We start from the raw sequence: 22291 nt of genomic DNA, 5'->3' as shown, positions 1-22291 counted from the left end.
TTTTTTTTTTTTTTTTTTTTTTTTTTTTTTTTTCCTGTAGCTGTCAAGTTGTTGTCACAGATTCAGGCTGGGGTGGTTGGGTGCCATGGCAGAAAGCACTGTGGGCCCTGGCAGTCTCCCTGGGGGGGTACAAGAGGGGCTTCAGGTGATGAGTGGAGTCGAGGGGAGCACGCAGAGTAAGGAACAGGGAACTGCTCGGCTTGGAGCAGATGAACTTCTCAGCTGAGATTTGGGCACATGAGCTCCGTCCTATAGCCAAACAGCTGCAAGGAAGGCGTCTCAGGTGACATCAAGGGACCAGGTACCAACAGGAAGTTAGAAGCACAGCGAGGGGCGGGTACACATTTTTCTCTCCTTTTCTTGCTGCAGATGAGGGTGATGAGGCAGCACCCTGGGTTCCTGTGTGGCCTGCAGCAGGCAAAGGCCCACGGGATCTGTGACGTGTGAACCCGTGTCTGCTCTGGAGGGGCCCTGTCTTGCAGAGTCCGTCCTACCCTGACCCCACCCCTGCCCACAGCCCTTCTTCCGGCTGCTGAACCTGCGGAAGCTGGGCCTCAGCGACAACGAGATCCAGCGGCTGCCCCCCGAGGTGGCCAACTTCATGCAGCTGGTGGAGCTGGATGTGTCCCGCAACGGTGCGGAGGCTGGCGCAGGGCTGGGGTGGAGCCCAGGGGCGGCAGCAAGGGCTTCAAGCTCCAGGAGACTCTGGGTGTGTCTCTGCGCTGAGCCCTCTTCTATCACAGATATCCCTGAGATCCCCGAGAGCATCAAGTTCTGCAAGGCTCTGGAGATTGCAGACTTCAGCGGGAACCCCTTGTCTAGGTGGGTGGTGGCTGCACTGGGGGGCTGCGTCGGGCATGGGGGCTTCCGCGGCCCTGTTCTGAATATCTGAGGTCCCCCTTTCTCTGCACAGGCTCCCTGAAGGCTTCACTCAGCTGCGAAGCCTGGCTCACCTGGCGCTTAATGATGTGTCCCTGCAAGCGCTGCCTGGGGATGTGGGCAAGTGAGTGATCCCAGGGCAGGGGGACTCAGCTCGGCCTCACTCCTCCATCTGTCCCCATCGTCCCTGCTTCCATCACTTCCCCACCCTGATCTCTCTTTCAGCCTTGCCAACCTGGTGACCCTGGAGCTGCGGGAGAACCTGCTCAAGTCCTTGCCTGCGTGAGTGGGTGTGGGTCTTCCAGCAGCACCTGTTTGGGTCGCGGTGCCAGGGGCCTGGGGCCACATGGCCACAGCAAACTTGCTGTTTGTTCTGCAGGTCTCTTTCCTTTCTGGTCAAGCTGGAACAGCTGGATCTGGGAGGCAATGAGCTGGAAGTACTGGTGCGGAGAGGGCGGGGCCGTCATGGGCGAGGCAGGGCAGGTGAACCTTGGGCTGTCCCTCCAACCCCATCACTCTGTCCCCATCTCTTGTTGCAGCCTGACACCCTCGGGGCTCTGCCCAACCTCCGAGAGCTGTGGCTGGACCGGAACCAGTTGTCAGCACTGCCCCCGGTGAGTGAGGGTGTGGCAGCCCCTAGCTCGCCCCCGGCTGGTCCCTGACCTTCTGTGCCCACCCTCAGGAGTTGGGGAACCTGCGGCGCCTCGTATGCCTGGACGTGTCAGAAAACCGGCTGGAGGAGTTGCCTGCAGAGCTTGGCGGTCTGCTGCTGCTCACTGACCTGCTGCTGTCCCAGAACCTGCTGCAGCGGCTTCCGGATGGCATCGGTCAGCACCGGCCTGGGTGCTGGGAGGGGCGCGGCTGGCGGTGAACCTCGGCCTAGAGGAGGGTCCTGGGGGGAGGGCCCTGACTGTCCCTGGGCTCTGAGAGACACTCCTGAGAAGAGGAATGGACGCTGAGGCTGGGGTGGGGGGTGACCAGGTGCTGCACCTGAGCGGCCGAGGCGTGTTGTGGTGGCGGGGTGGGGATGGTGAGCTGGGGAGGCCATGCAGGAGTGCCGAGCTGTCCTCTCTGGGGCTGGGGAGCTGCAGGGACTGCACGAGCGGGAGGATGGGGCGGGCGGCAGAGAGGAGCGCTGCCCTGGGGCAGGGCGGGGCTTTTCCCTGCCAGGTGCTGTATGGGCAGCTGGTCCTTGTACCCCACTCAGCCTTGTCCCCCCGTGTCCGTGACCCCAGGTCAGCTGAAGCAGCTGTCCATCCTGAAGGTGGACCAGAACCGGCTGTGTGAGGTGACAGAGGCTATCGGCGACTGTGAGAACCTCTCTGAGCTCGTGCTCACGGAGAATCTGCTGACGGTACGGCCCAGCCTGGCAGGACCGGGGCAGCGAGGGCAGGGTGCAGCTGTGTGGCAGGATCCGGCTATCTGGTTGGATGGGAGGCCGCTGACAGGAAGCATTTGGCTGGGGGTGGCACAGTGTGGGGGGTGGAGACACTCCTGAGGGGTTCTTCCTCCTAAAGTCTAGTGGATTTTGGCCAACCCCTGGCCCTCCCTTTTCCTGGCCAGGCTCTGCCCCGCTCTCTGGGGAAACTGACCAAGCTGACCAATCTCAACGTGGACCGGAACCGTCTAGAGGTGTTGCCACCGGAGATCGGAGGCTGTGTGGCGCTCAGCGTCCTCTCCTTAAGGGACAACCGCCTGGCCACCCTGCCTCCCGAGCTCGCCCACACGGCTGAGTTACATGTGCTGGACGTGGCCGGGAACCGGTGAGTGCCTACCCGCCCTGCCCAGCCCCCGCTGAGCTGACCATGCCCACCGGCCCCCCCACTGAGCTGACCGTGCCCACCGGCCGCCAGGCTGCGGAGTCTGCCATTTGCGCTCACCCACCTCAACCTCAAGGCCCTATGGTTGGCCGAGAACCAGGCGCAGCCGATGCTCCGGTTCCAGACGGAGGACGACGCTCAGACGGGCGAGAAGGTGCTCACCTGCTACCTATTGCCCCAGCAAGCCCCGCCCAGCCTCGGTAGGTTGCCGTGGTTGGCGGCTGTGACCAAGGGGTGGGTATGGCCTCAGACTAGTCCGCCTGCCCCTGACATTGATCTGCTTCAGAGGATCTGGGGCCGCAGAGCAGCCCTGCGGAGAGCTGGAGCGACGCCCCGCCCAGCCGTGTCAGCGTCATCCAGTTCCTGGAGGTCCCAGCGTGCGGCGACGATGCCGAGGGAGCTGCTGCTGAGAAGCGGGTATGGCGGGGGGGCTCCTTGGGTGGGCCGCCTCCTCCCTGCCCTCCCCTGACCCCTGCCCTGCCCCACCCCGCACCCTCGTGCCCGTTGCAGGGCCTGCAGCGCCGGGCCACGCCTCACCCTAGCGAGCTGAAGGTGATGAAGAGGGGTGTCGAGGAACGTCGAGGCGAAGCCTACTCCTGCAGGCCTGAGTCCGGGCCGCCCTCGCCCCTGGAGGAGGTGCCTTTGGGAACCCGCACGGCGCAGGAGGGACACCAGCCCGGCAGGCTTGCACCTCTCGGGAGCCCTGGGCGTCTTGTCATACTGGGTGTGGGGCTCTGAGGGCCCAGGGTGGCTGGGGGGGCGGGGATGGGAGGAGATGAGCCTGGTGAGGGGTGGGGGTCTAGGGCCAAGTGTGCTGTGCTCTCCCACGGGGCAGGACCGTGTCCTGCAAGGGCTGTGGGGAGTATGTGGCGTAGCCATGCGGGGCAGGAGCACAGGGCGAGCCAGAGGTGGCCGCGTTCTTGGTGGTATGGGGGATGGAGAGCGAGGCCTGCGGGTCCTCACGCTGCTGGCTGGGGGCAGGATCAGCTTGGGTGTAGAGAGCTGGGACCAGTGTTTACAAGCCCAGTTCTGCTTCTTTAGACGCTTTTAGCCACAGGGGCTGGGGGAAGCTCTGGGATCCCGAGGGTGACACCTGGGGGACATAGGGCAGGCCCACCCACCCCGCGAAGCTGCCGTTGGCAGCTTGTTTGCAGAGCCGTGCTGCTGTCGGGGCTGCCGGCCTTTCTCAGGCTGGCGTTCTCCTGGGAGCTCGTCTGGTCCTTGTTCTTCAGTTGTTTTCAGGAAGATCTTTGAGGAGCTGCACCACAGAACTGTGGTTTTGCACGGCCTCTGTCGAGTTAGAGGGCAGCGTGGCGTCCCCGTGGGCTGGGATGGACTGCCCCCACCTGTGCAGGGGTGAGCCCGCCAGGGGCACCGCAGACTGACCCGCTGCCTGCCCGGCCGCAGGACAAGAGGCTGAGCGCCGAGTCTGGTCTGAGTGAGGACTCGCAGGCATCCGCCGGCACAGCCTCCCAGGGTGAACCCGAGGGGCCACCGACGGAAGCACAGGGGCTGAGCCAGCAGGAGGCCACGGAGGAGACTTACGAGGAGGTGAGCCTGGCGCCGAGGCTGAGCAGACGCGTGGGCGGGACCCGTCAGTGCGCGGCTGGGCCTCCGGGGCGGGCCCTGCCCCCTGTGTTTGGCACCACGCGTTCCCGGGCCCTGAGTGCAGTTCGGCGCCGTGCTGCTCAGAGTCTCCGTGTGCAGGGCAGCAAGAGCCTCTGGGACGCGGGGCTCCTGGGGGTGCAGACCCCGCCGCCCTGCTCACACCGGCTTCATCCAGCCCACAGTGCGCTTTGCGGAGGACACACTGCTGCTGCCCCCCGGGGACGATGGCGAGAGCGAGGAAGGGCAGCTGGAGGTGCCCTGGCCCCTGCCTGGTGGGAGACAGCGTCTCATCCGCAAGGACACACCTCACTATAAGAAGCACTTCAAGATTTCTAAGCTACCCCAGCCTGAGGCCGTGGTGGCCTTGCTGCAGGGAACACAGCCAGATGCTGAGGGCCCTGTAGGGTCCGCGGGCTGGCACAACGGCCCCCACACGCCCTGGGCTCCTCGAGCCGAGGAGGAGGCCGAGGAGGAGGCCGAGGAGGAGGCGGAGGCCGAGGAGGAGGCAGCAGTGGCCGAGGAGGAAAAGGAGGAAGCCGTGGTGTCCGCACCGTCCATCAAGGTGGGTTTCTGCTCACAGACCCGCCCGAGCAGGGCTGCCCCGGCCCCTCTTCACCGGGCCGCGCTCCGCGCTGAGGCCTACGGCAGTTCGCACAGCAGCTCTGGGCCCCTGTCCCGATCTGGCTGCCGGGGGAGGGGCCCACCCCCAAGGGCTGCTGACTCTCCAGGGTCCTCCTGGGCTGAGTTCAGACTGGGGCGCTGGGGTCTGGCGGCTGCCCCGTCGCTGCCTGGACTCTTCCTTCCTTTCGGGTCCTCCTCAGAGCTGGCCTTTGGGCCCACTGTGGACCCTCATGCGAGTCCTGTCCCCGGCCGTCGGGTGGCTCTCGGGCCCACACAAGGTCCAGTCTGCTCCCTGGGGCCGTCTTGCCCCCGAAGCACTCCTGTGTATCTGATGTCGAGGTTCTGTCCTGAGCACGGGCGCGATGCCGTGGCATCTGAGGGGCCTGGGACAGTCTGACGTGGCCTCAGCCTGCCGGGGGGTCCCCCCCGACCAGCTGAGCCTGCCCCGTGTGACAGTGCAGCGGCGGTGGTGGCCACCCTTCTGGACTGGAGGGGAGGGGCTGGTGGTCAGGCTGCGGGAGCTTGGTGTGGTCGCTGCTGTCCTTTCTGCTCTCGGCGGGGCCGGCTGAGGTGGTGGCGGGGCGGCGGCTCACCTGCATGCCCTCGCTGGTCCTGTCCTGACAGGGGGTGTCGTTTGACCAGGCCAATAACCTGCTGATAGAACCCGCACGCATCGAGGAAGAAGAGGTCTGTACTGTCCGCTTTGCGCTCCGTGTCCCGGGCCGCTGGCCTTGCTTCCGGGGCTGTGGGCTCTCGCGCCTCCTTCCCCCGCCCCGCATGCCTGTGCAGACCCCTGCCCCGTAAGAGCTTCTTTGCACCTCCTTCGGGTTGGGGCCTGCCGGCCCTCTGACACAGGTGGACAGACGTGGAGTGTGGGCCTGGGGAAGGCAGCCAGTCCTGGCGGCAGGGGTGCTGGGGCGTTTCAGGAACCGTGGGGCTTTGAGGCGACACCTGCAGGTGGAGGCAGGGCAGGGCCTCCATCCAGGCTGTGCTCTGCCCTGTGAGTGTCCATCCCTGTGCAGCCCCTCTGTGCTGCCTGGGGCCGCCCAGGCTGCTGGACTCGACGAGGCCCTCCCCATCCCCCGCCAGGCCCACAGGCAGCCCCCGGACAGCGAGCGTCTGTTCTGTTTCTAGCTGACGCTCACCATCGTGCGGCAGACGGGGGGCCTGGGTATCAGCATCGCTGGCGGTAAGGGCTCTACGCCCTACAAAGGGGACGACGAGGTGAGGAGCTGTGGCCACCTCAGGGACCCCTCTCGCAGCATCCCTGCCTTTTCTCCAAGAAGCTTTCGTGGTTTTGAGGGTTGTCGTGCTGCCCCTTCTGACCTCCCAGCCCACTTTGTTCTGGGCATCTGCTCGTGCTCGGGGCTCCCTACCCTCCAGGTGCCTGGCCATGACTGCCGGCCCAGGACTGACCCAGGGAGCTTAGTTAGAAACGGGAAGGGTGCCGGAGCGCTTTTTGGCACTCTGTCTTTCCTCCTGTGTTTACCCCTATTGGATGTGGGGGTGCAGATCATCCCAGGAGGTTGGCCTATGCCTTCTGGCTCTGCAGCGGTGAGCCTAGTGCCTATGACGGCCCCAAGCCCGGTTCTCTTCTTCCCGTGCCCTTGGGCATGTTTGCGGGCCTTGCCCCACTGCTCCCCAGCAGGACAGGCTAGGCAGGCCCCTCCACGGCCTCTGTCCTTTCTCTTCGCTGAGCTCCTGCTTGTTTCCCAGGGCATATTCATCTCTCGGGTGTCCGAGGAGGGCCCCGCAGCTCGGGCGGGCGTCCGAGTGGGTGATAAGCTCCTTGAGGTGAGTCAGTGACGTGTCTCAGGCTCCACACGGCCCCGCCTGTGTCGGGAGCAGAGGCGGCCCCCAGAGGCTGGCCGGGGAGGTGGTCAGCCCCCCAGCAAGCTGGGCAGGGGTTAGTCCTGCCTCGGAGGCTTGGCACGTGTGTTGGGGGCCCCGGGAGACTGCGCTTGTGCTGATTACCGATGCACCAGTTCGGAGTCTGAGGGCCACTGACCCTCTCTGCGGGGCCTGGAGGGGCCGTGGACAGAGGCTGTCAGGCCAAGCGCGTGTTGGCCCAGGCAGGGCTGAGGGGAGGGAGTCTCACCGAGCCGGGTCAGCGTGGAGGCACAGGGTCAGACGCCCGGTGACCCTGGGCGTCCTCAGTTGTGAGACTGCTCGGATGAGGGACAGGTGGAGGGGGGTTGCAGGGCTGGAGACCCAGGTGTGGGCCAGCGGGAAGGGCGTCCCCTTGTTCCCGTCAGCCTGGCTCGTACCCTCCCCCGCCCCCACCCCCAGGGTCACACAGGGTGGTTGGGGGGGGGTGGTTACCCCGCCAGGAGTTCTGTGGCTCGTTCCTCTTCTGTCTCCCATCTGTGGTGGCGGCACACGCAGAGCCTCGGCGTGGCCGTGTCCTGACGGGTGTCGCGCGCTGCAGGTGAACGGCATGGCCTTGCACAGCGCCGAGCACCAGCAGGCTGTGGAGGCACTGCGGGGGGCGGGTGCCACTGTGCACATGCGGCTGTGGCGGGAGCGCATGGTGGAGCCAGAGAACGCGGTCACCGTCACGCCTCTGCGGCCCGAGGATGACTACAGTCCGCGGGAGTGGCGGGGACCTGGCCTGCGCCTGCCCCTGCTCCAGCCTGAGTCCGCGGGGCCCCCGCGCCAGCGTCACGTGGCCTGCCTGGTGCGCAGCGAGAAGGGGCTGGGCTTCAGCATCGCGGGCGGGAAAGGCTCCACGCCTTACCGGGCTGGCGATGGGGTGAGGCTGGTTCGCGGGGGTCGGTGGGGGGCGGGGGGTGCTTCAGGCAGGGAGAGCTGGGCGGGACGAGGACTCACTGCCCCGGGCTCTGCTTTTCCCCGCAGGGCATCTTCATCTCCCGCATCGCAGAGGGGGGCGCTGCCCACCGGGCGGGCACTCTGCAGGTCGGCGACCGTGTCCTCTCGGTGAGTGGGGGTAGTGGGGCCTGCTCACTGCCCCATCCGCTCCGCTCACCCCACAGGGCACCCTGACTGGCCGCACTCTTGCAGATCAACGGGGTGGACATGACTGAGGCCAGGCACGACCACGCCGTCTCCCTGCTGACCGCCGCTTCCCCCACCATCGCCCTGCTGCTGGAGCGGGAGGCCGGGGGGCCCCTTCCCCCCAGCCCTCTGCCACACTCCCCCCCACCCCCCATTGCAGCCACCACCGCCGTGGTCACTGCCATCCCTGGGGAATCTGGGCCACTGAGGCTGGCCCCTAGCCTGCTGGCTGCTGCCTTGGAGGGGCCATACCCCGTGGAGGTAAGATCCCGGGCCTCTCCCTGCCTGTCCCCTACTCCCCCCACGCCCCCCGTAAAGTTTTAGCTGTGGGGTGCCAGTTTCTCCAGGTGGGAAAGTAGGTGCTCACGCTCTCTCCGTTTTGGTGCTGGGCCCCTGGGGCTCTGTGTCACGGTCACTGCGTCCCCGTGTGGTCTTTGGTGTGCTTGTGTGCTCTGACGCAGCAGGGACCTGGGGCGCACACACTCTCTGGGCTGGAGAGGTGCCCCTTTGCTCCTTCAGTGGGTTCGTTCCAGCAGCCCCTCATGCCCTTCGTTATCCCCAGGAGATCTGCCTGCCGAGAGCCGGGGGCCCCCTGGGGCTCAGCATCGTTGGGGGCTCTGATCACTCCAGCCACCCGTTTGGTATCCAGGAGCCTGGCGTGTTCATCTCCAAGGTAGAGCGGGCCCTACAGGCGTCTCTGTGATGGGAGGGCCCAGCCTGGGCACGTGGCAGCAAGGTCCCCAGCCCGCTGAGCATCATCGCCCCTGACAGGTGCTCCCACGGGGCCTGGCTGCACGCAGCGGCCTCCGGGTTGGGGACCGCATCCTGGCGGTGAACGGGCAGGACATCCGGGAGGCCACGCACCAGGAGGCAGTCAGTGCCCTGCTTCGGCCCTGCCTGGAGCTGGTCTTGCTCGTGAGGAGGGACCCGCCACCCCCGGGCATGCGGGAACTCTGTATCCAGAAGGCCCCCGGGGAGAAGCTGGGCATCAGCATTCGAGGGGGCGCCAAGGGCCACGCAGGGAACCCCTGCGACCCCACAGATGAGGGCATCTTCATTTCCAAGGTGAGGTCCCTCCCCGGCCAGGCCCGCCCCACTGGGTTCCTGGGGGAGGGGACGAGGGGCCAGACGCTGGGCCAGTCCTGAAGTTGGAGGCCCCGGTCTCTTGCAGGTGAGCCCCACGGGAGCGGCCGGGCGCGACGGCCGGCTGCGGGTAGGGCAACGGCTGCTGGAGGTGAACCAGCAGAGCCTGTTGGGCCTGACGCACGGCGAGGCCGTGCAGCTGCTGCGTGCGGTCGGCGACTCCCTCACCGTGCTCGTCTGTGACGGCTTCGATACCAGCACCGCTGCCCCCGCTGAGGTCAGTCCTGCCCCCGTCAGTGCTCCGCCGTGGGGACCCGGTCATGTCCGCGGCTCGGCCTAGACGTGCGACGAGGGACCGCGTGCAGGCCGGGACAGCTGCTCTGTCTCTAAGCCGTTGTGAGGTGGCATGCGAGGGCGCCACGGGCCATGGGCCACTCCAGGCTGTGCTCCTGGCCGCCTGCTCGCGACAGCGTGTGGAGGCTTTGGCCCAGGAAGGGCAGTGCACGATCGTGCTACGCACCTCCAGGCGAGCGGCGCCTACGGGGCAGGGCCATGAGGCCGGGAGGGGGCAGGGGAGTTGCTCTGAGCCCAGCACATGGCCCCTCAGGACTGTGCCTACAGACACGCACGGGGACCCCCAACCTGTCCAGGCACTGTCCTCTGCTGGCAGCCCCTCAGCAGCCAGCTTGCTCCCTGGGAGCGTCTGCCACAGAGCAGAAGCGGGGGGGTGGGGGCACGTGGGGGCCCAGCTGTGCTCCTTCCCAGCCCCTCAGGGCAAGGGCTGGCGGCCAGGACCGGGACTGGGCTCCCGAGGCTCAGCTCTCAGCCTGGCCTGCGTGCCGAGCGATTCTGGCTTCCAAGCCTCGGCGTCCCCATGCTGTCCTGCCTTCTTCCCTGCTGTCCTTGGGGCCCCTGGGCGTACGCTGACGCAGCCGTGCCTGCCTGCAGCCCATGAGGGCCTCTGAGAGCTCCTGACCTGCAGAGGGCCAGGGCGGTCCCCACGGGTCGGCCCGTGCGTCAGGTGGGTCTCTGGGGTGGTGACTCACTGCCAGGGAGGGGTTGCCCCTTGTCGCATGTCATCTGCTGAAGGGAACGGAGCCTGCGCTCGTGTGCCTCACTCCAGGCCTGGACCCTAGGCTGGGGGCCCCGCGCCCCCATCTTCCTCCGTCTTCGTGGGAACCCTGGTGGTTTCCAGGGAGGAATTTCTCTTAGGACTTAAGGCTAGACCGAGTGGCCCCAGAGAAGCCTTTATTTTTTATTTCCTATGTGTGTTTAGAGGCGTTTCAGCCAGTATGTTTGTTGATTTTAAAGAGAAGAAAACAGCTGCACAGGGAAGGGCGTGAACGTTCAGCGAGTCACAGGTGGGGTGCACACCCTTGGCTGTTCCTGGCGGTCCCTCCCCGTGTCACGTGTGTGCTTCCTCCTGCAGGCGGCTTTCCAGGGCTTCCCAGCGCACCAGCCAGCAAGCCTGGGAGCCCGTCTTTGGTTTTTGGGGCATTCGTGCAGGAAGGCGCCCTGGGGGTACCGGCGGTGGGCAGATGGGCAGGCCTGCCCTGTGGGGCCTCCACCCCCAGCCCCCAGCCTGGGCACTTGGACTTGTCTGTCCTCCCATAACTGATGGGCGCTCTATCACCTTCCAAACGTTGGTACCTTGTTTCGTGGGACGCAAATGTTGTCACTTTCACTTTTTAAGAATGGTTTCTTTGAGATTTTAGAAATCTAAGTTTTCTGTGAGTTGCGTCTTCTGATCTTTTCCTTTGTGTCTTCTGGATTTGGGGTTTTGCTTAGGAAAGTCTTCCCGCATCCTACACTGTCTCATGTTTCCTTCTTGTACTAATGTGATTTTTTAAAAGCAGAGCTCTGTAATCCCCCTGGAATTGCTTTTGGGTGAACTGATGTGTTACATCAGCAGCGGGCACTGTGCACCTGTCGTCCCCACAGGTTTGGGAACGTGGGGCCTCCCTTACATGCTGTGGCCTAAATACAGTCGCTTTCCTGTGTGCTTTGATCCCTAGTTGGTCACATCGCCTGTTTTTCCTATTTTAGAAAAGTTCTAGAGAAGTGTGTTTTCTCTTCCAAATGACCCTGCAGAGTTCTGTAACAAGTTGGTGGGACCCGAGAATTAGCCTTGGTTTCAGAATTCTTTTACCGTGTGATTGCGTTTTTTTCCCTGAGCACGTTCACGATTGCTCTGGTTTCCTTACTAATTCTAATCTGGTCGGAAGCCCTGTGTCCTGTGGACCTGGCTCTCCTGGTCAGGCTCTGCCGGTCTGCTCCGGGACCCCTGGTGCTCAGGGTTGCAGGGGAATGGCGGCCAGCTGCCCCGTCTTGTGCTAACTGGACGGGATGTTTGCTGTCATTTCTGAAGGCCCCAGGGTGTGGGGCAGGCGCTCACAACTCCCTGCTTGCCACCCCCCACCCCCGTTTTCCTTAAACTCAGTCTGCTTCCTCATCTGCATGAGCGTGTCTGACCCCTGTAGGAACCAGGGCTTGCCGAGTGTCCTCTGAACTTTGCTTGGGTTCTGAAAACCAGGCTTGCTGCTAGCTCGTGCCCGGGCCACGTCTCTCCCCCAGCACCCTCCGTGGCGGCGGGAGGAGGGACTTGTTCAAACTTGCTGGCCTGTCCTCTGGGGCCCGTGCTTCCTCGGGTGCCTGCACAGTCTCATGGACCTCGGTGTGGTGCTCGGGCAGGTGCTGGGCTTCCAGGGAGGCTCGGACCGAGGAGACGGCACCCACGTGCCCGCCAGTCTGCCCGCATGGCGACGCGGAAGCACACTGCGGTCACGTCCCTTCTTGGTCTCTGGCTCACGCTTGCCCCGAGAGCCAGCACTTGGGTCTCGTCCTCACTCCCCTTTCCTCTTCAGCCCTCCCTTACCGCCCGCACAAGGAGGGGGTGCTCCCGTCTGTCCTCTGCGCATCGCTCTTCTGCCGTCTGCGGACGGCCTGCAGGGAGGAGACGCCCCCCACCCCGAGCCGCACCGCCCGGGACACACGCGATACACGCCAGCTCCCTTCCCTTCATCTTGTCCGTGTTTTCGGGAACAAGCTGCGGCTTTGGAGATCTCCAGAGACGGCAGCTGACGTGTTTTTCTCTTGTTGAATTCACAGGGCCGTGTGTTCTTGACGTTTGTGCCCACGCTGTGCCCTCCTTGGGTGTGGGGCTGTCTGTCCAGTGTGGTACCTGTGACTCGGCAGCTTTCTTGCTCTCTGGAGTGAGCAGGTATCCAGGTGTTTCCTGCGCCGGCCCTGGAGTCGGCTGTTTCCAGGGGCCGCTGGCCCCGGGCAGCACTTGGAGCCTGGGGTGTGGATATTTCTAGGAAGAGAGAAGCCATGAGTTTGTACTGATTTTTTAAGTGGGTTCCACACCCAGCTTGGACCCCCAGATCAAGAGTCGCAGGCCCCTCCGACTTGGGCCAGCCAGGATCCTCCGTACTGGCATTTTTATTCATAGTTGAGATTACAGGATTTTTACTAACTTTTGATTTTATATTTGTGTCTCTTTCCCTTGTACTGAAATTTTTTTTAAGTAACAACATTGTAATTAATAATTCCAAAGTGCAGTACCAGTGTTGCTGTTAATAACAGGACGTATGAGAACAAGTTAAGACTTCCCTGTGCCCGTAAGTTTTGTTCACTGGGATGTAATCAGAATACTGCGTTTTTAAGTCATTTGCAGTAATTCTTTGTGTCGTTATGCTGCCAACTTGGTATATGGTTAGGCTTACTTGTTTTCAGTTTTTAGGGATACTTTTAAAAGATCGGTTTCATGCTAGTGTTTGCGTTTATGCGGTTCCAAAGTCAAAACTACAAACAGTTCCTTTGAGGAGTTTGACTTTGTCTCCCTGCCCCCTCTTCAGTCTACCACGTGTGTTAGCTTGGGGTTATCTTGCAATTATATCTTTTTTTTTTTTAACATTTTATTTATTTGAGAGAGCGAGTGAGCAAGTGCACGCACAGGGCCAGCAGCAGAGGGGGAGGGAGAAGCATGGTCCCTGCTGAGCAGAGAGTGGACGTGGGGCTCAATCCCAGGACTCCGGGATCATGACCTGAGCTGAAGGCAGATGCCTCACTGACGGAGCCACCCAGGTGCCCCCCCCCCGCATTGTGTCTTTCTGAAAAATAAAACAAATACATAAAATAATGTTAAACTTGGAAACAAGTGGCAAGAACAGGCCACAGACTCTGTCCCTCAGAGGCCCTGTGTGCACTTCTCCAGCTGCCCACGGCATCCTTCGTAGCAGAGGGTTCGGTCCGGGGGTGCACGGGCATCTGGTTGCCCCGTCTACCCAGCCTCCCTGACCCTGACCTCGTGCAGAGTGTCCCATGGCTGCTCGAGACCGGTTTCAGTGGGTGCCCCTGTGACAGATCACTGCAGTGGTCCCCAGAGCCTCCCAACCAGGCGCGCACGTGGCGGTGTGTCCCATCACCGACGGCCTCCACAGCGCTGTCCCTGGGTTTCCCCATCGAGAAGCGGCTCTTCCCCCCCCTTTTTTTTTAAAAAGATTTTATTTGACAGAGACAGCCAGCGAGAGAGGGAACACAGGCAGGGGGAGTGGGAGAGGAAGAAGCAGGCTCCCAGTGGAGGAGCCTGATGTGGGGCTCGATCCCAGAACGCTGGGATCACGCCCTGTCCTGAAGGCAGACGCTTAACCGCTGTGCCACCCAGGCGTCCAGGCTCTTTCCCCTTTGAAATCTGTATGTGTTTTGTGCGGGATACTTTGAGAGTGTTTGAATGTGCCGTTCGTCCTGACATCCTCACCCGCCAGCACTGGCACCCGTGGGTGTTTCCTGCATTAGTACCGTGGTCGCGGCTCACAGCCGTGTTCTCAGTTCACGGCTCCTTCTGCGTTCAGCAGTGGGCTCTGTGCCGCCACCGGCGCCTCCTTCCCTGTGGTGAGATACTCATCTGTCTGCTGTTACCGCGCCTCACTGGCCTCTGTGTTCTTTCACGGGTGACGGGTTTGTCGCTGTGGCTGCTGGTTTTGTGCCCCGACTCGACTGATGGAAGGGCTTCCAGCCGGCCCTTCTCACATGGCTCGTCTCGCTGTGGGCAGCCTCCTTCCTGGCACAGCGGGACGCCCTGGGCTTGCCCTGGCCCTCCCGCCCTGCATCCCATGTCTCCAAGGAGCGCTGGTTCCTTTTAGCGGAAAGTGGTGTTTAGAAGCCAAGATCTGGGCCCTGGGTGTGCTCGTGACCTCGGGACTTTTCAGGGCCAGGCTTTCACGTGTGGGGTGTCTCCTGCTGTGGAAAAATATGAGTTCACGTCCTGCCCCACAGGCCAGCCCTTCCCTGTGCGCGTGGCCTTCTCTGACTCTGATGAGAGAAACCAGGCGGCGGCCTTGCCTCTTATGCTTTCCGCTCGGTCCCGCCTCTCTGGGACCTGCCTGTGATCTTTGGACGAACGTATCCCAGAAGTTGGGAAGGCGGGCTCCTTAGTGTCCATCGTTAAATCTTCTTTTGTCAGAATCCCAGGGCTATTCGGGCCGACCGCGAGTTCCCGCCAAGACCGCATCTCTAGTGTCTTTGCCCACAATCGTTGTGTCCATCTTGTGAGTGACATCATTTGTCATGACAGCATCCCCATGTTTGCTCAATATTTTCAGCCTTGAGCTCCCTCTTCCCTGCTGGGGGCTCCCCTGTCCTTGCTTTCCGGGGGGCTGCTGCCCTGCTGACCCTCTGCTCGTTGATTCTCCCACTCGGCCTTTCTGAATGACGTCTGCACTAGGTTTGTGTTTCAGCCACACCGACAGCCCCCATCAGTGGGGGCTGTTCACGTCAGGGGGTCTCCTGTGCTGCCCCCACTCTGGTTCCTGCTGTTGGTCAAGACTGAGCTATCCCCCTCGTGTCCCATGGGGTTGCAGAGAGAGCCATTCCGTGTTTCCGTCTGCCTGTGTTCGCCCTCGTGGTTCATGGTCAAAGCCCAGTTCGTGACCAGATAGCAGGCTGTTCCCTGCTCAGAGCCGCTGGGTTTCTCCTGCATCGTGGCCTTGATTTCAGAGTCTTTGCTGGGCGCTTGCGCTGCAGACTTCAGAAGCAGCCACCAGGCACCCCGCGGCTCAGTGTGCACGGTCGACCTCCCCTGCCTCCTGCCACGTGTCAGAAAGGCCCCCAGTGCCTCCGATGTGCATCTGTGACCTGTGGCTACCCCGCGTCGTGGATGGGGTTGATGGCACGGCGTCCCGGGTTGCCAGTGGCGCCAGTCCCAGACCTCCACAACCCAGGAGGCTGCCTCGGCTGGGGGGGTTGCCGGCAGGTCCTCAGCTAGGGACCTTGAGGCTGGGGACCCTGCCCTTAGCCTGCTCCTCTCCTCAGGTATCCCCGGGCGTCATTGCCAACCCCTTTGCGGCGGGCCTCGGCCGCCGGAACAGCCTGGAGAGCATCTCCTCCATCGACCGGGAGCTGAGCCCCGAGGGCTCTGGCAAGGTCAGAGCCACCTGCAGCCGGCGGCCCCCGGGGCTGGGGAGCCTGAGGCTGGTGGTCCCTGACTGGCGTCCTCTCTGCCCACAGGAGAAGGAGCTGCCGGGACAGACCCCACAGTGGGGACTGGAGGCCGTGGTGAGTGTCCGGGCGCTCCTGCCCTACACGCCGGGCTTGTCTTCATGCTCAGGCCCCAGGGCTCCGGGCTCCAGCCGCCCCCTACCCGCTGGGGTGCTGCAGGCCGCCAGGGTGGACGCAGCACACGGGGCGGTGGGTGGCTGCAGCCCACGCTCGGTGGCGTCTGCCGGCCCCACGCTCAGGTGCAGACACGGCCTCTCGCGCCACCGTGTTGCCTCTGCTCCCCAGGGTCAGAGCTCGGAGAGCCTCAAGCTGGATTACCGCACCCTAGCCGCCATGCCCGGCACCACCAGCACGCAGAGGGTCAGTGTCCAAGTCATGTCCCCGGCCTGGTCTCTGCCTGCCCGTCTTAGCTCTGTCCTGCCCCTGCCTTAGCCCCCGCTCGTCACTGAGACCCCAGGGCACAGAGCTTACAGGCAGGGCCTGCAGGGGACACTGGCCATGAGCACCCACGCTGGAGCTCTGCCTCCTAACTGGGCACTGGCCCGGCCTCGTCCTGCAGACAAGCCCAGCAGTGGCAAAGGGCTCAGGGCCTGCTCCTGGGAAGCCCCCCTCCCCTTCAGGCTCGCCGAGCAGGCTGGGGAGAGTGGAGGCCACGGGAGCCTTTGGTGTTCCTGGTGGGATTGGGTTTGAGCCACTGTGGATGGGAACAGCGTGGAGCAGCCTCGAGAAGCCATGGAGACCGGGGCGGGGCGGGGGGCGGTGGCAGTGGCCCAGTGCTGACAGCTGGGGGACAAGGCACTGGGCAGGACGGATGTTTGGGCCTCACCCCTCCCCCAAGAGCTATAAACAGGCCTCCCAGAGGCTGTGCGCAGCCGGCAGAAGCTCAGAAGCCCTACAGGAAGGCGAGTGGTCACCGGCAGGGCTCCAGGAGGCACGAGTACTGCCAAGGAGGGGGGTGCTTGTGCTGGGGGAGGGCCTGGGGGCTGCCAGGGGCTTTCGTGTAGACCTTCGCTCCTGAGCCATGAGCAGCTGAGTGGGAAGCCCCCAGGAGGGGTGGGGACCCAGTGTCCTCGTACCAGAAAGGGGCCTGGCTGTGGGGTGGCCGGTGAGCGTCGGGGCCTTCCTGGCTCACACCCCTTCAGAGTACATGGGGAGGATAGCGGGGAGGGGGGGCTGCTCATGGAACAGCTGCTTCCCCCCCCGCCATGTGGGAAGACCCTCCCTCCTGTCCCCCTGGCCCTGTGGGGGCAGAGGGGAGCCTGGCCAACGGGGTCATGGCCTTTAGGGGAGAACTCCATGCTGACCGAGCGGTGGTTTAGGCCCTTCGGGCATCTCCCCTGGGCTGGCATTGGGTCGGGGAACGGAGAAGCAGCTTTGGGCAAACACCCATTCCCCAGGAGCTCCTCCTGGTGGGGCCCCAGCCCTGCCTGACCCTCACCCCGGCATTGCCTGACCCCTGCAGGTACTGCCTGGGGCGACAGGAGGGAAGATGGCTGAGGGCCCCTGCTCCCCCAGCTGCCAGCAGGTGAGTGCCCACCAGGTGGGGGTGGAGGACAGTGCCCCCTCCTCCAGGGAGGTGGGGCCGGGGCACAGCGCCTCCCCCCAGCTGCCACTCCTTACCGTGAGGGCACGGCCCATGAGCGGCTCCCTGGCCAGGGGTGGTTGGCAATGGGCGGAGGGGCTCCCTGCGGCCCCTGGGCAGACAGAGCTGGCTAGTCAGGGCTGCCTCATCTCACCTGCCCGCCTGTGTATGAGTCCCTGGGGGCCAGCTTGGTCCTACTGAGGCTCCCTGGGTCTACTGCATGGGAGGGCCAGGCCATGGGCACCCCCACTCTTGCTACACTGCAGTGGGGGGTAAGCCCTGGTAGGGCCAGCTTGGAGGCCAGCTCCTACGTCTGCCCCTGCAGATAGCAGACAGGAGAGTGTGGGCCTCATGCCCCTGGCTACCCACCCAAGCCACCCCACTGGCTCCAGGTCTCCTTCCTCCACCGACCCCCTCATCCCCTTACCCGGACCCCAGTCCCTCTTTCTGGCCTCCGTCCCTGCCCTTTGCTGAGAAAACTGGCTTGGGCCTGGCCAGGGGGCTCCGTGGCCCCCAGGGATAGAGGCGATCCCCACTTTGTGAGTGCTCAGATCCACGGGGCACAAGAGTCAGTGGCAGCTGGTGGGGACAGCTGGGGGCTGGCTGGGTGGTGGCTGCAGCCAGGACAGCTGTCCTTGCCCGACTCACATGCTTCCCCCCCCAGCCCTCGTCCCCACCCTCTCCCGACGCACTGCCCACCAACGTGAAGCAGGCCTACAGGACCTTCGCTGCTGTGCCTGGCCCACACCCCCCGCAGGACACCCCCACCCAGGTACGAGGTGGGCAACCCGCCCTTCTGCCACTTGTGCCTGGGGGGCGTGTGCCCAGAGAGCCCAGGTCTCAGGACCCGCTTCCCACAGCCCCCCACCCCTGGGCCCATGGCCTCCCCGGAGCAGCTGTCTTTCCGTGAGCGGCAGAAATATTTTGAGCTAGAGGTGCGGGTGCCCCAGGCCGAGGGCCCCCCCAAGCGCGTGTCGCTGGTGGGTGCCGACGACCTGCGCAAGATGCAGGAGGAGGAAGGTAGGTGGCCAGCTGTGCAGGCGGGAAGGGCGCGGGAAGGGGGGGCCGGGCCGGGGTCTCACCTAACCCCCCACCCCAGCGCGGAAGCTGCAGCAGAAGAGGGCACAGTTGCTGCGGGAGGCCGAGGACAGCGGGCTCACCCTGGACCTGGACGGGGAGGCCCCCGAGGAGCCACGGCCCTGGGCCGGCCCTGCCGCAGGGTGAGGGACGCCCCGCACGTCTCCCGGGATGGGGGTGGGGGAGGCACCGCCCAGGGGTCCCTGTGCCAGCGGCACCCCACCCACCTGGTCCTCCTGCCCCGCCTCCTGTCCCAGGCTCAGCCCCCAGTCCCCCCAGCCCCTCGGAGGAGGCGGCGCCCCGGTGCGCACGGCCAAAGCCGAGCGGCGCCATCAGGAGCGGCTGCGCGTTCAGAGCCCGGAGCTGTCGGCGCCTGTGCCCGATCGGGCTCTGTCCCCTGCCGAGCGGCGGGCCCTGGAGGCCGAGAAGCGCGCGCTGTGGAGGGCAGCCAGGTGAGGCCCTGCTGGCCCAGCGAGGCCTTTCCCGCACTCGCCGCCACACCCGCCCACCTGCCCAGCACCGCCTCCCCTTCGCCCACAGGATGAAGTCCCTGGAGCAGGACGCCCTCCGTGCGCAGATGGTCCTCAGCAAGTCCCAGGAGGGCCGGAGCAGGCGTGGGCCCCTGGAGCGGCTGGCCGAGGCCCCCTCGCCCGCGCCCACCCCATCGCCCACACCCGGGGAAGGTCTGTGGCCAGGCCGGGGGGCGGGGGGCACACAGCCCAGACCTTTCCCAACACCCGCTTCTTGTCCCCCCAGACCTCGGGCCCCAGACCAGCATCTCCCCCGGACGCCTGGTGAGGAGCCCTGCACCCCTCCCCAGACTCAACCCGCCCCTCCCCTCCCCTCCCCCTCTTCACACTCTCTGCCTTTCTCCCTCACGCTGTCCTTTCAAGGCCTTGTCTGGGAGGAAGTTTGACTACAGGGTGTTTGCAGCCCTCCCTTCTTCCAGACCTGTCTATGACATGCAGGTACCAGGCCCGTCCACAGGACAGCCGCGCACAGCGCCGGCCGCCTTTCCACCTGCGCCTGCCAGCCAGGCTTGTCCCTTTCTCTCTGCCTGTCTCGAGTCCTGTTCCGTGGGCGCGGGGCCTCCCCAGCCAGCTCCCATCCTTGGGCCAGGGCTCCGCGGGGACCCCCATCCAGGCTCTGGAGGGTGGCTGCAGGCAGGCCTGGGGTGCCGTCCTGACCTAACGCTTCTTCCCATCGCAGTCCCCAGATTTTGCTGAGGAGCTGAGGTCCCTAGAACCGCCTCCCAGCCCCGGTGAGTTAGCAGGCTGAGCCCCGGGGGTGCGCGCAGGGAGCCGGTCAGCTCACTCCGTGCCTTGCTCTGCCCACTAGGCCTGCAGGAGGAGGACGGAGAGGTGGCCATGGTGCTTCTGGGCAGGCACTCGCCAGGCGCCGTGGGCCCCGAGGAGGTGACCCTGTGCAGCAGCCGCCGCCCAATGCGGCCCGGGCGCCGGGGCCTTGGGCCAGTGCCCTCCTAGAGGCTCAGTGCCGCCCCTCGACTTGGGGGAGGGGCCCTGCCAGCTGCACTGCACCCTTGACCTGAGTCTTTTAACCTGGGAGTTAGCATTTTAAAGAGACCCCTCAGGCGTTCTGGCCACTGACTAACTGCCCCCCCCCCCAGCTGGAACCCGTTGGCAAGACTGTAACTAGTGACGTTTGTACAACCAAAGACTCTATTTTGTGGTTTCAGAAGAATAAAATTGACTACGTTTTACTTCCTGCATGTGCATCTGTCTTACCGACCCCGCTCAAGGCTGGGACCCAGGGGGCCCCTCCCCCGCTCCACGCTCTGCCCGCAAACCCGTGCCCCCCAGCCGGACCCCCCGCTGGGGAGCAGCACCCAAACGGGGAGCAACACCTGCAGCTGCTCCGCGGGTGGCCACGGGGCCTCCGTGACAAAGACGACACGGAAGTGTCGCAGGCGTGCTGCCTGGAACCGCAAGGGGTTGTACTCGGGCCCATCGGCAGGCTGCAGCAGCGACAGGTACCGCTCCCGCTCCAGGAGTGCCCGGCTCAGCAGCTCCTGGGCCAGCCCCGGGCGCACGGCCTCCAGCTGCTGCCGCACCACGGGGACCAGGTCCGCCTCGTGCAGGTCAAACACCAGCGGCTTCCCGTACCTGCGGGGCAGCCCAGTGGGGGAGGCGCCTGGGGGAGGGGCCCCGCCCTCCCCCGACTTACCTGAGCGCCCCCAGCAGTGCCAGCCGGATCCTCTCCGGCCGCAGGTGGGCAGGGTTCACAGCATCCACGTAGTTGCTGTCCTGGTAGCACAGGAAGGCGGCAGCCAGGCCCGAAGGGTCGATGACAAGAGGCTACCTGGGAGTGGCCACCGGGTCACTGCTGTCCACCCAAATCCTCCTCCCGCCGTCCCACACAGCCATGACCACCGACCGGCCGTCTGCGCGGATGCGGTCGCCCACGTCCTTCATTAGTACGTCGTGCAGCTCAGCGACCCGGCACTTGAGCCCCGGCACCTCCTCTTCCCCTGCGAGGGCGTGAGTGGGGCGGAGCACCAACAGCAGGACCCGGTGCCTGACCCCTCCCTGGGCCTAGTCCCCCTACCCCCCAGCCCCGCCCACCATCCTGGCTCTGCTCCCGTAGCTCCAGCCTGGCCACGGCCAGCGTCTCCTCGGCCTCCTGGGCCTCCAGCTGCGGTCTGTCCACTTGGGCCTCTGATCCTTGACGGCCTACAGGAGAGGAGGAGCCCCATGCTCCGCTCAGAGCGAGGCTTTACCCCCTCCTCATGGGGTGGCCCAGACACCTAAGGAGGGGATTGCGGCCCCCATTCCACTCTGCCAAGAGGCCGCTACTGGAAGGTGACACCCACGCTCGGGAGGGGGACGCAGGCCCCGGAAGTCCAGGCGTGAGAGGGAGAAACCCCACCTGTAGGGTGAGCTCAGCCTGGCCTGGGCACCTCCGTTCGCACTCCTCGTGCTCCGTGGTCCTCTGGTTGAGCTCGCAGTAGGCCTGCTGCAGCTGGGCGTGAGGGCCCAGGAGGGGCTGGCCTGGTGTCCTCCAGACCAGGTCTGTCCCACTGAGGCCGACGGCCTGCAGGGAGCCTCCCAGCCTGTCCCCACCGCCCATCCCCCAGGAGCCTCCGCTGCCCAGCAGCCAGGGGACGGCTCACCTGTGCGTGCCGCTGCTGCTGTGCCTTCGCCAGCTGTTGTACTTTGAGGTTCACTTTGGGGCGGGGGGGGGGAGTGGCCTGGTCATCAGAGGCCCTCCCTGCCACCCCCCACCCCACCCACCTTCCCCCGGCTGCGCCGCTTGGCCTCTGCCTCCTCGTGCCGCTCAGCCTCCTGGGCCCGACGCGGCTGCTCGGCCTCCATGTTCTGGAGCATGGCCTCCGTGAGGCTCAGATCCCATGACCGCAGCACAGTAGCCACAGCGTCCAGGGAGGCCACCTAGGGACCGACGGCACTGGCAAGGAGCTCAGAGCGTGGGTTCCACGCTCTGCTAACCTGGAAGGAGGCTCTGTTGCTATCCCATGTTACAGAAAAAAGGCACCAACGGGCTGAAACACGGCCCCAAAACCTTGACCATCCTGCTGCAGCTGCCCCCCAAAATGAGACACCCAAGGGTCCTCTGGGCCTCTCCCTGCCAAGACCAAACGGTCTCCACATCCGTTTCCGGGATCCCCTCCTCTCCACTCCGACTGGCCAGTCCCCCAGGCCCCCAGCAGGTGTCCATTGCCCTGTTTGCATGCCCTGGTCCCAGCCGGCCGTTCCCTTCCCTGGCCGTCTGCACCTGCGGGACACAGCCGCCCCCCTCCATCCCAAGCCTCCCCACCCCTCCAGGAGTGGTAAGGTGCCCGCCGCCGCAGGGGAGGGGGTGCTCCCGGCCACGCTCGCGCACACACCTGTACCTTCTGCGTACACCCGGGGGTCAGCTCCGAGCTTCAGCAGCACCTCCACGGCTTCCAGGTGCCCCCCGAAGGCTGCTCGGTACAGCGGCGGCCGGCCGAAGGCGCCCTGCTCGAGGGGCTCCTGAGCCAGGCTCCGCGGGGGCGGCAGTCGCCCCCCGCCCCGGCCCGGCGCCCACCTTGCTGTTGGGGCTGGCGCCCTGCTCGGCCAGGCAGCTGGATGGCCAGGGGCTGCCCGCCGGC

General features: G+C 64.9%; 3 protein-coding genes across 9 annotated transcripts in view; 1 reads left to right on the top strand and 2 right to left on the bottom strand.

The window, feature by feature from the left end:
• SCRIB (scribble planar cell polarity protein) overlaps positions 1 to 19903 on the top strand; it is a 29474-nt gene extending 9571 nt beyond the window's left edge. For 2 of the 7 annotated variants that reach the window (XM_034668733.1, XM_034668739.1), the window contains 36 exons: positions 518 to 635; positions 744 to 822; positions 914 to 1003; positions 1105 to 1161; positions 1259 to 1322; positions 1419 to 1493; positions 1562 to 1706; positions 2115 to 2233; positions 2443 to 2642; positions 2733 to 2899; positions 2986 to 3116; positions 3210 to 3335; positions 4107 to 4250; positions 4483 to 4869; positions 5553 to 5615; positions 6063 to 6152; positions 6645 to 6722; positions 7357 to 7680; positions 7785 to 7865; positions 7950 to 8204; positions 8506 to 8616; positions 8715 to 9008; positions 9115 to 9303; positions 15339 to 15449; positions 15534 to 15581; positions 15810 to 15884; positions 16987 to 17049; positions 17771 to 17878; positions 17967 to 18126; positions 18206 to 18326; positions 18441 to 18635; positions 18724 to 18866; positions 18940 to 18977; positions 19077 to 19151; positions 19393 to 19444; positions 19522 to 19903. In XM_034668733.1, the coding sequence (XP_034524624.1) occupies positions 518 to 635; positions 744 to 822; positions 914 to 1003; positions 1105 to 1161; positions 1259 to 1322; positions 1419 to 1493; positions 1562 to 1706; positions 2115 to 2233; positions 2443 to 2642; positions 2733 to 2899; positions 2986 to 3116; positions 3210 to 3335; positions 4107 to 4250; positions 4483 to 4869; positions 5553 to 5615; positions 6063 to 6152; positions 6645 to 6722; positions 7357 to 7680; positions 7785 to 7865; positions 7950 to 8204; positions 8506 to 8616; positions 8715 to 9008; positions 9115 to 9303; positions 15339 to 15449; positions 15534 to 15581; positions 15810 to 15884; positions 16987 to 17049; positions 17771 to 17878; positions 17967 to 18126; positions 18206 to 18326; positions 18441 to 18635; positions 18724 to 18866; positions 18940 to 18977; positions 19077 to 19151; positions 19393 to 19444; positions 19522 to 19667 (4722 nt within the window). In that variant the 3' untranslated portion in view covers positions 19668 to 19903. The remainder of the gene's footprint in view (positions 1 to 517; positions 636 to 743; positions 823 to 913; positions 1004 to 1104; positions 1162 to 1258; positions 1323 to 1418; positions 1494 to 1561; positions 1707 to 2114; positions 2234 to 2442; positions 2643 to 2732; positions 2900 to 2985; positions 3117 to 3209; positions 3336 to 4106; positions 4251 to 4482; positions 4870 to 5552; positions 5616 to 6062; positions 6153 to 6644; positions 6723 to 7356; positions 7681 to 7784; positions 7866 to 7949; positions 8205 to 8505; positions 8617 to 8714; positions 9009 to 9114; positions 9304 to 15338; positions 15450 to 15533; positions 15582 to 15809; positions 15885 to 16986; positions 17050 to 17770; positions 17879 to 17966; positions 18127 to 18205; positions 18327 to 18440; positions 18636 to 18723; positions 18867 to 18939; positions 18978 to 19076; positions 19152 to 19392; positions 19445 to 19521) is intronic. The other 5 variants (XM_034668734.1, XM_034668737.1, XM_034668735.1 and 2 more) reach the window with 5 other exon arrangements.
• LOC117803835 (putative IQ motif and ankyrin repeat domain-containing protein) lies at positions 19888 to 20422 on the bottom strand (the record flags this gene model as incomplete). The annotated part of the gene is made up of 1 exon (XM_034668752.1): positions 19888 to 20422. A coding segment is annotated over one exon (498 nt), but the record flags the coding sequence as incomplete, so codon positions are not given.
• The window catches only part of IQANK1 (IQ motif and ankyrin repeat containing 1), a 20178-nt gene continuing 18308 nt past the window's right edge, over positions 20422 to 22291 (bottom strand). Inside the window, 6 exon segments of the mRNA XM_034668535.1 lie at positions 20422 to 20671; positions 20766 to 20861; positions 20864 to 20873; positions 21070 to 21162; positions 21314 to 21543; positions 22052 to 22248. Coding sequence (XP_034524426.1) covers positions 20499 to 20671; positions 20766 to 20861; positions 20864 to 20873; positions 21070 to 21162; positions 21314 to 21543; positions 22052 to 22248 — 799 coding nt within the window. The 3' untranslated portion in view covers positions 20422 to 20498.

This window comes from Ailuropoda melanoleuca, chromosome 9 (genome assembly GCF_002007445.2).
Source record: "Ailuropoda melanoleuca isolate Jingjing chromosome 9, ASM200744v2, whole genome shotgun sequence".
NCBI classification, from domain to species: Eukaryota; Metazoa; Chordata; class Mammalia; order Carnivora; family Ursidae; genus Ailuropoda; species Ailuropoda melanoleuca.
Note: the sequence above shows the minus strand (reverse complement) of the source record. Positions and strands in the feature narration are given on the sequence as shown.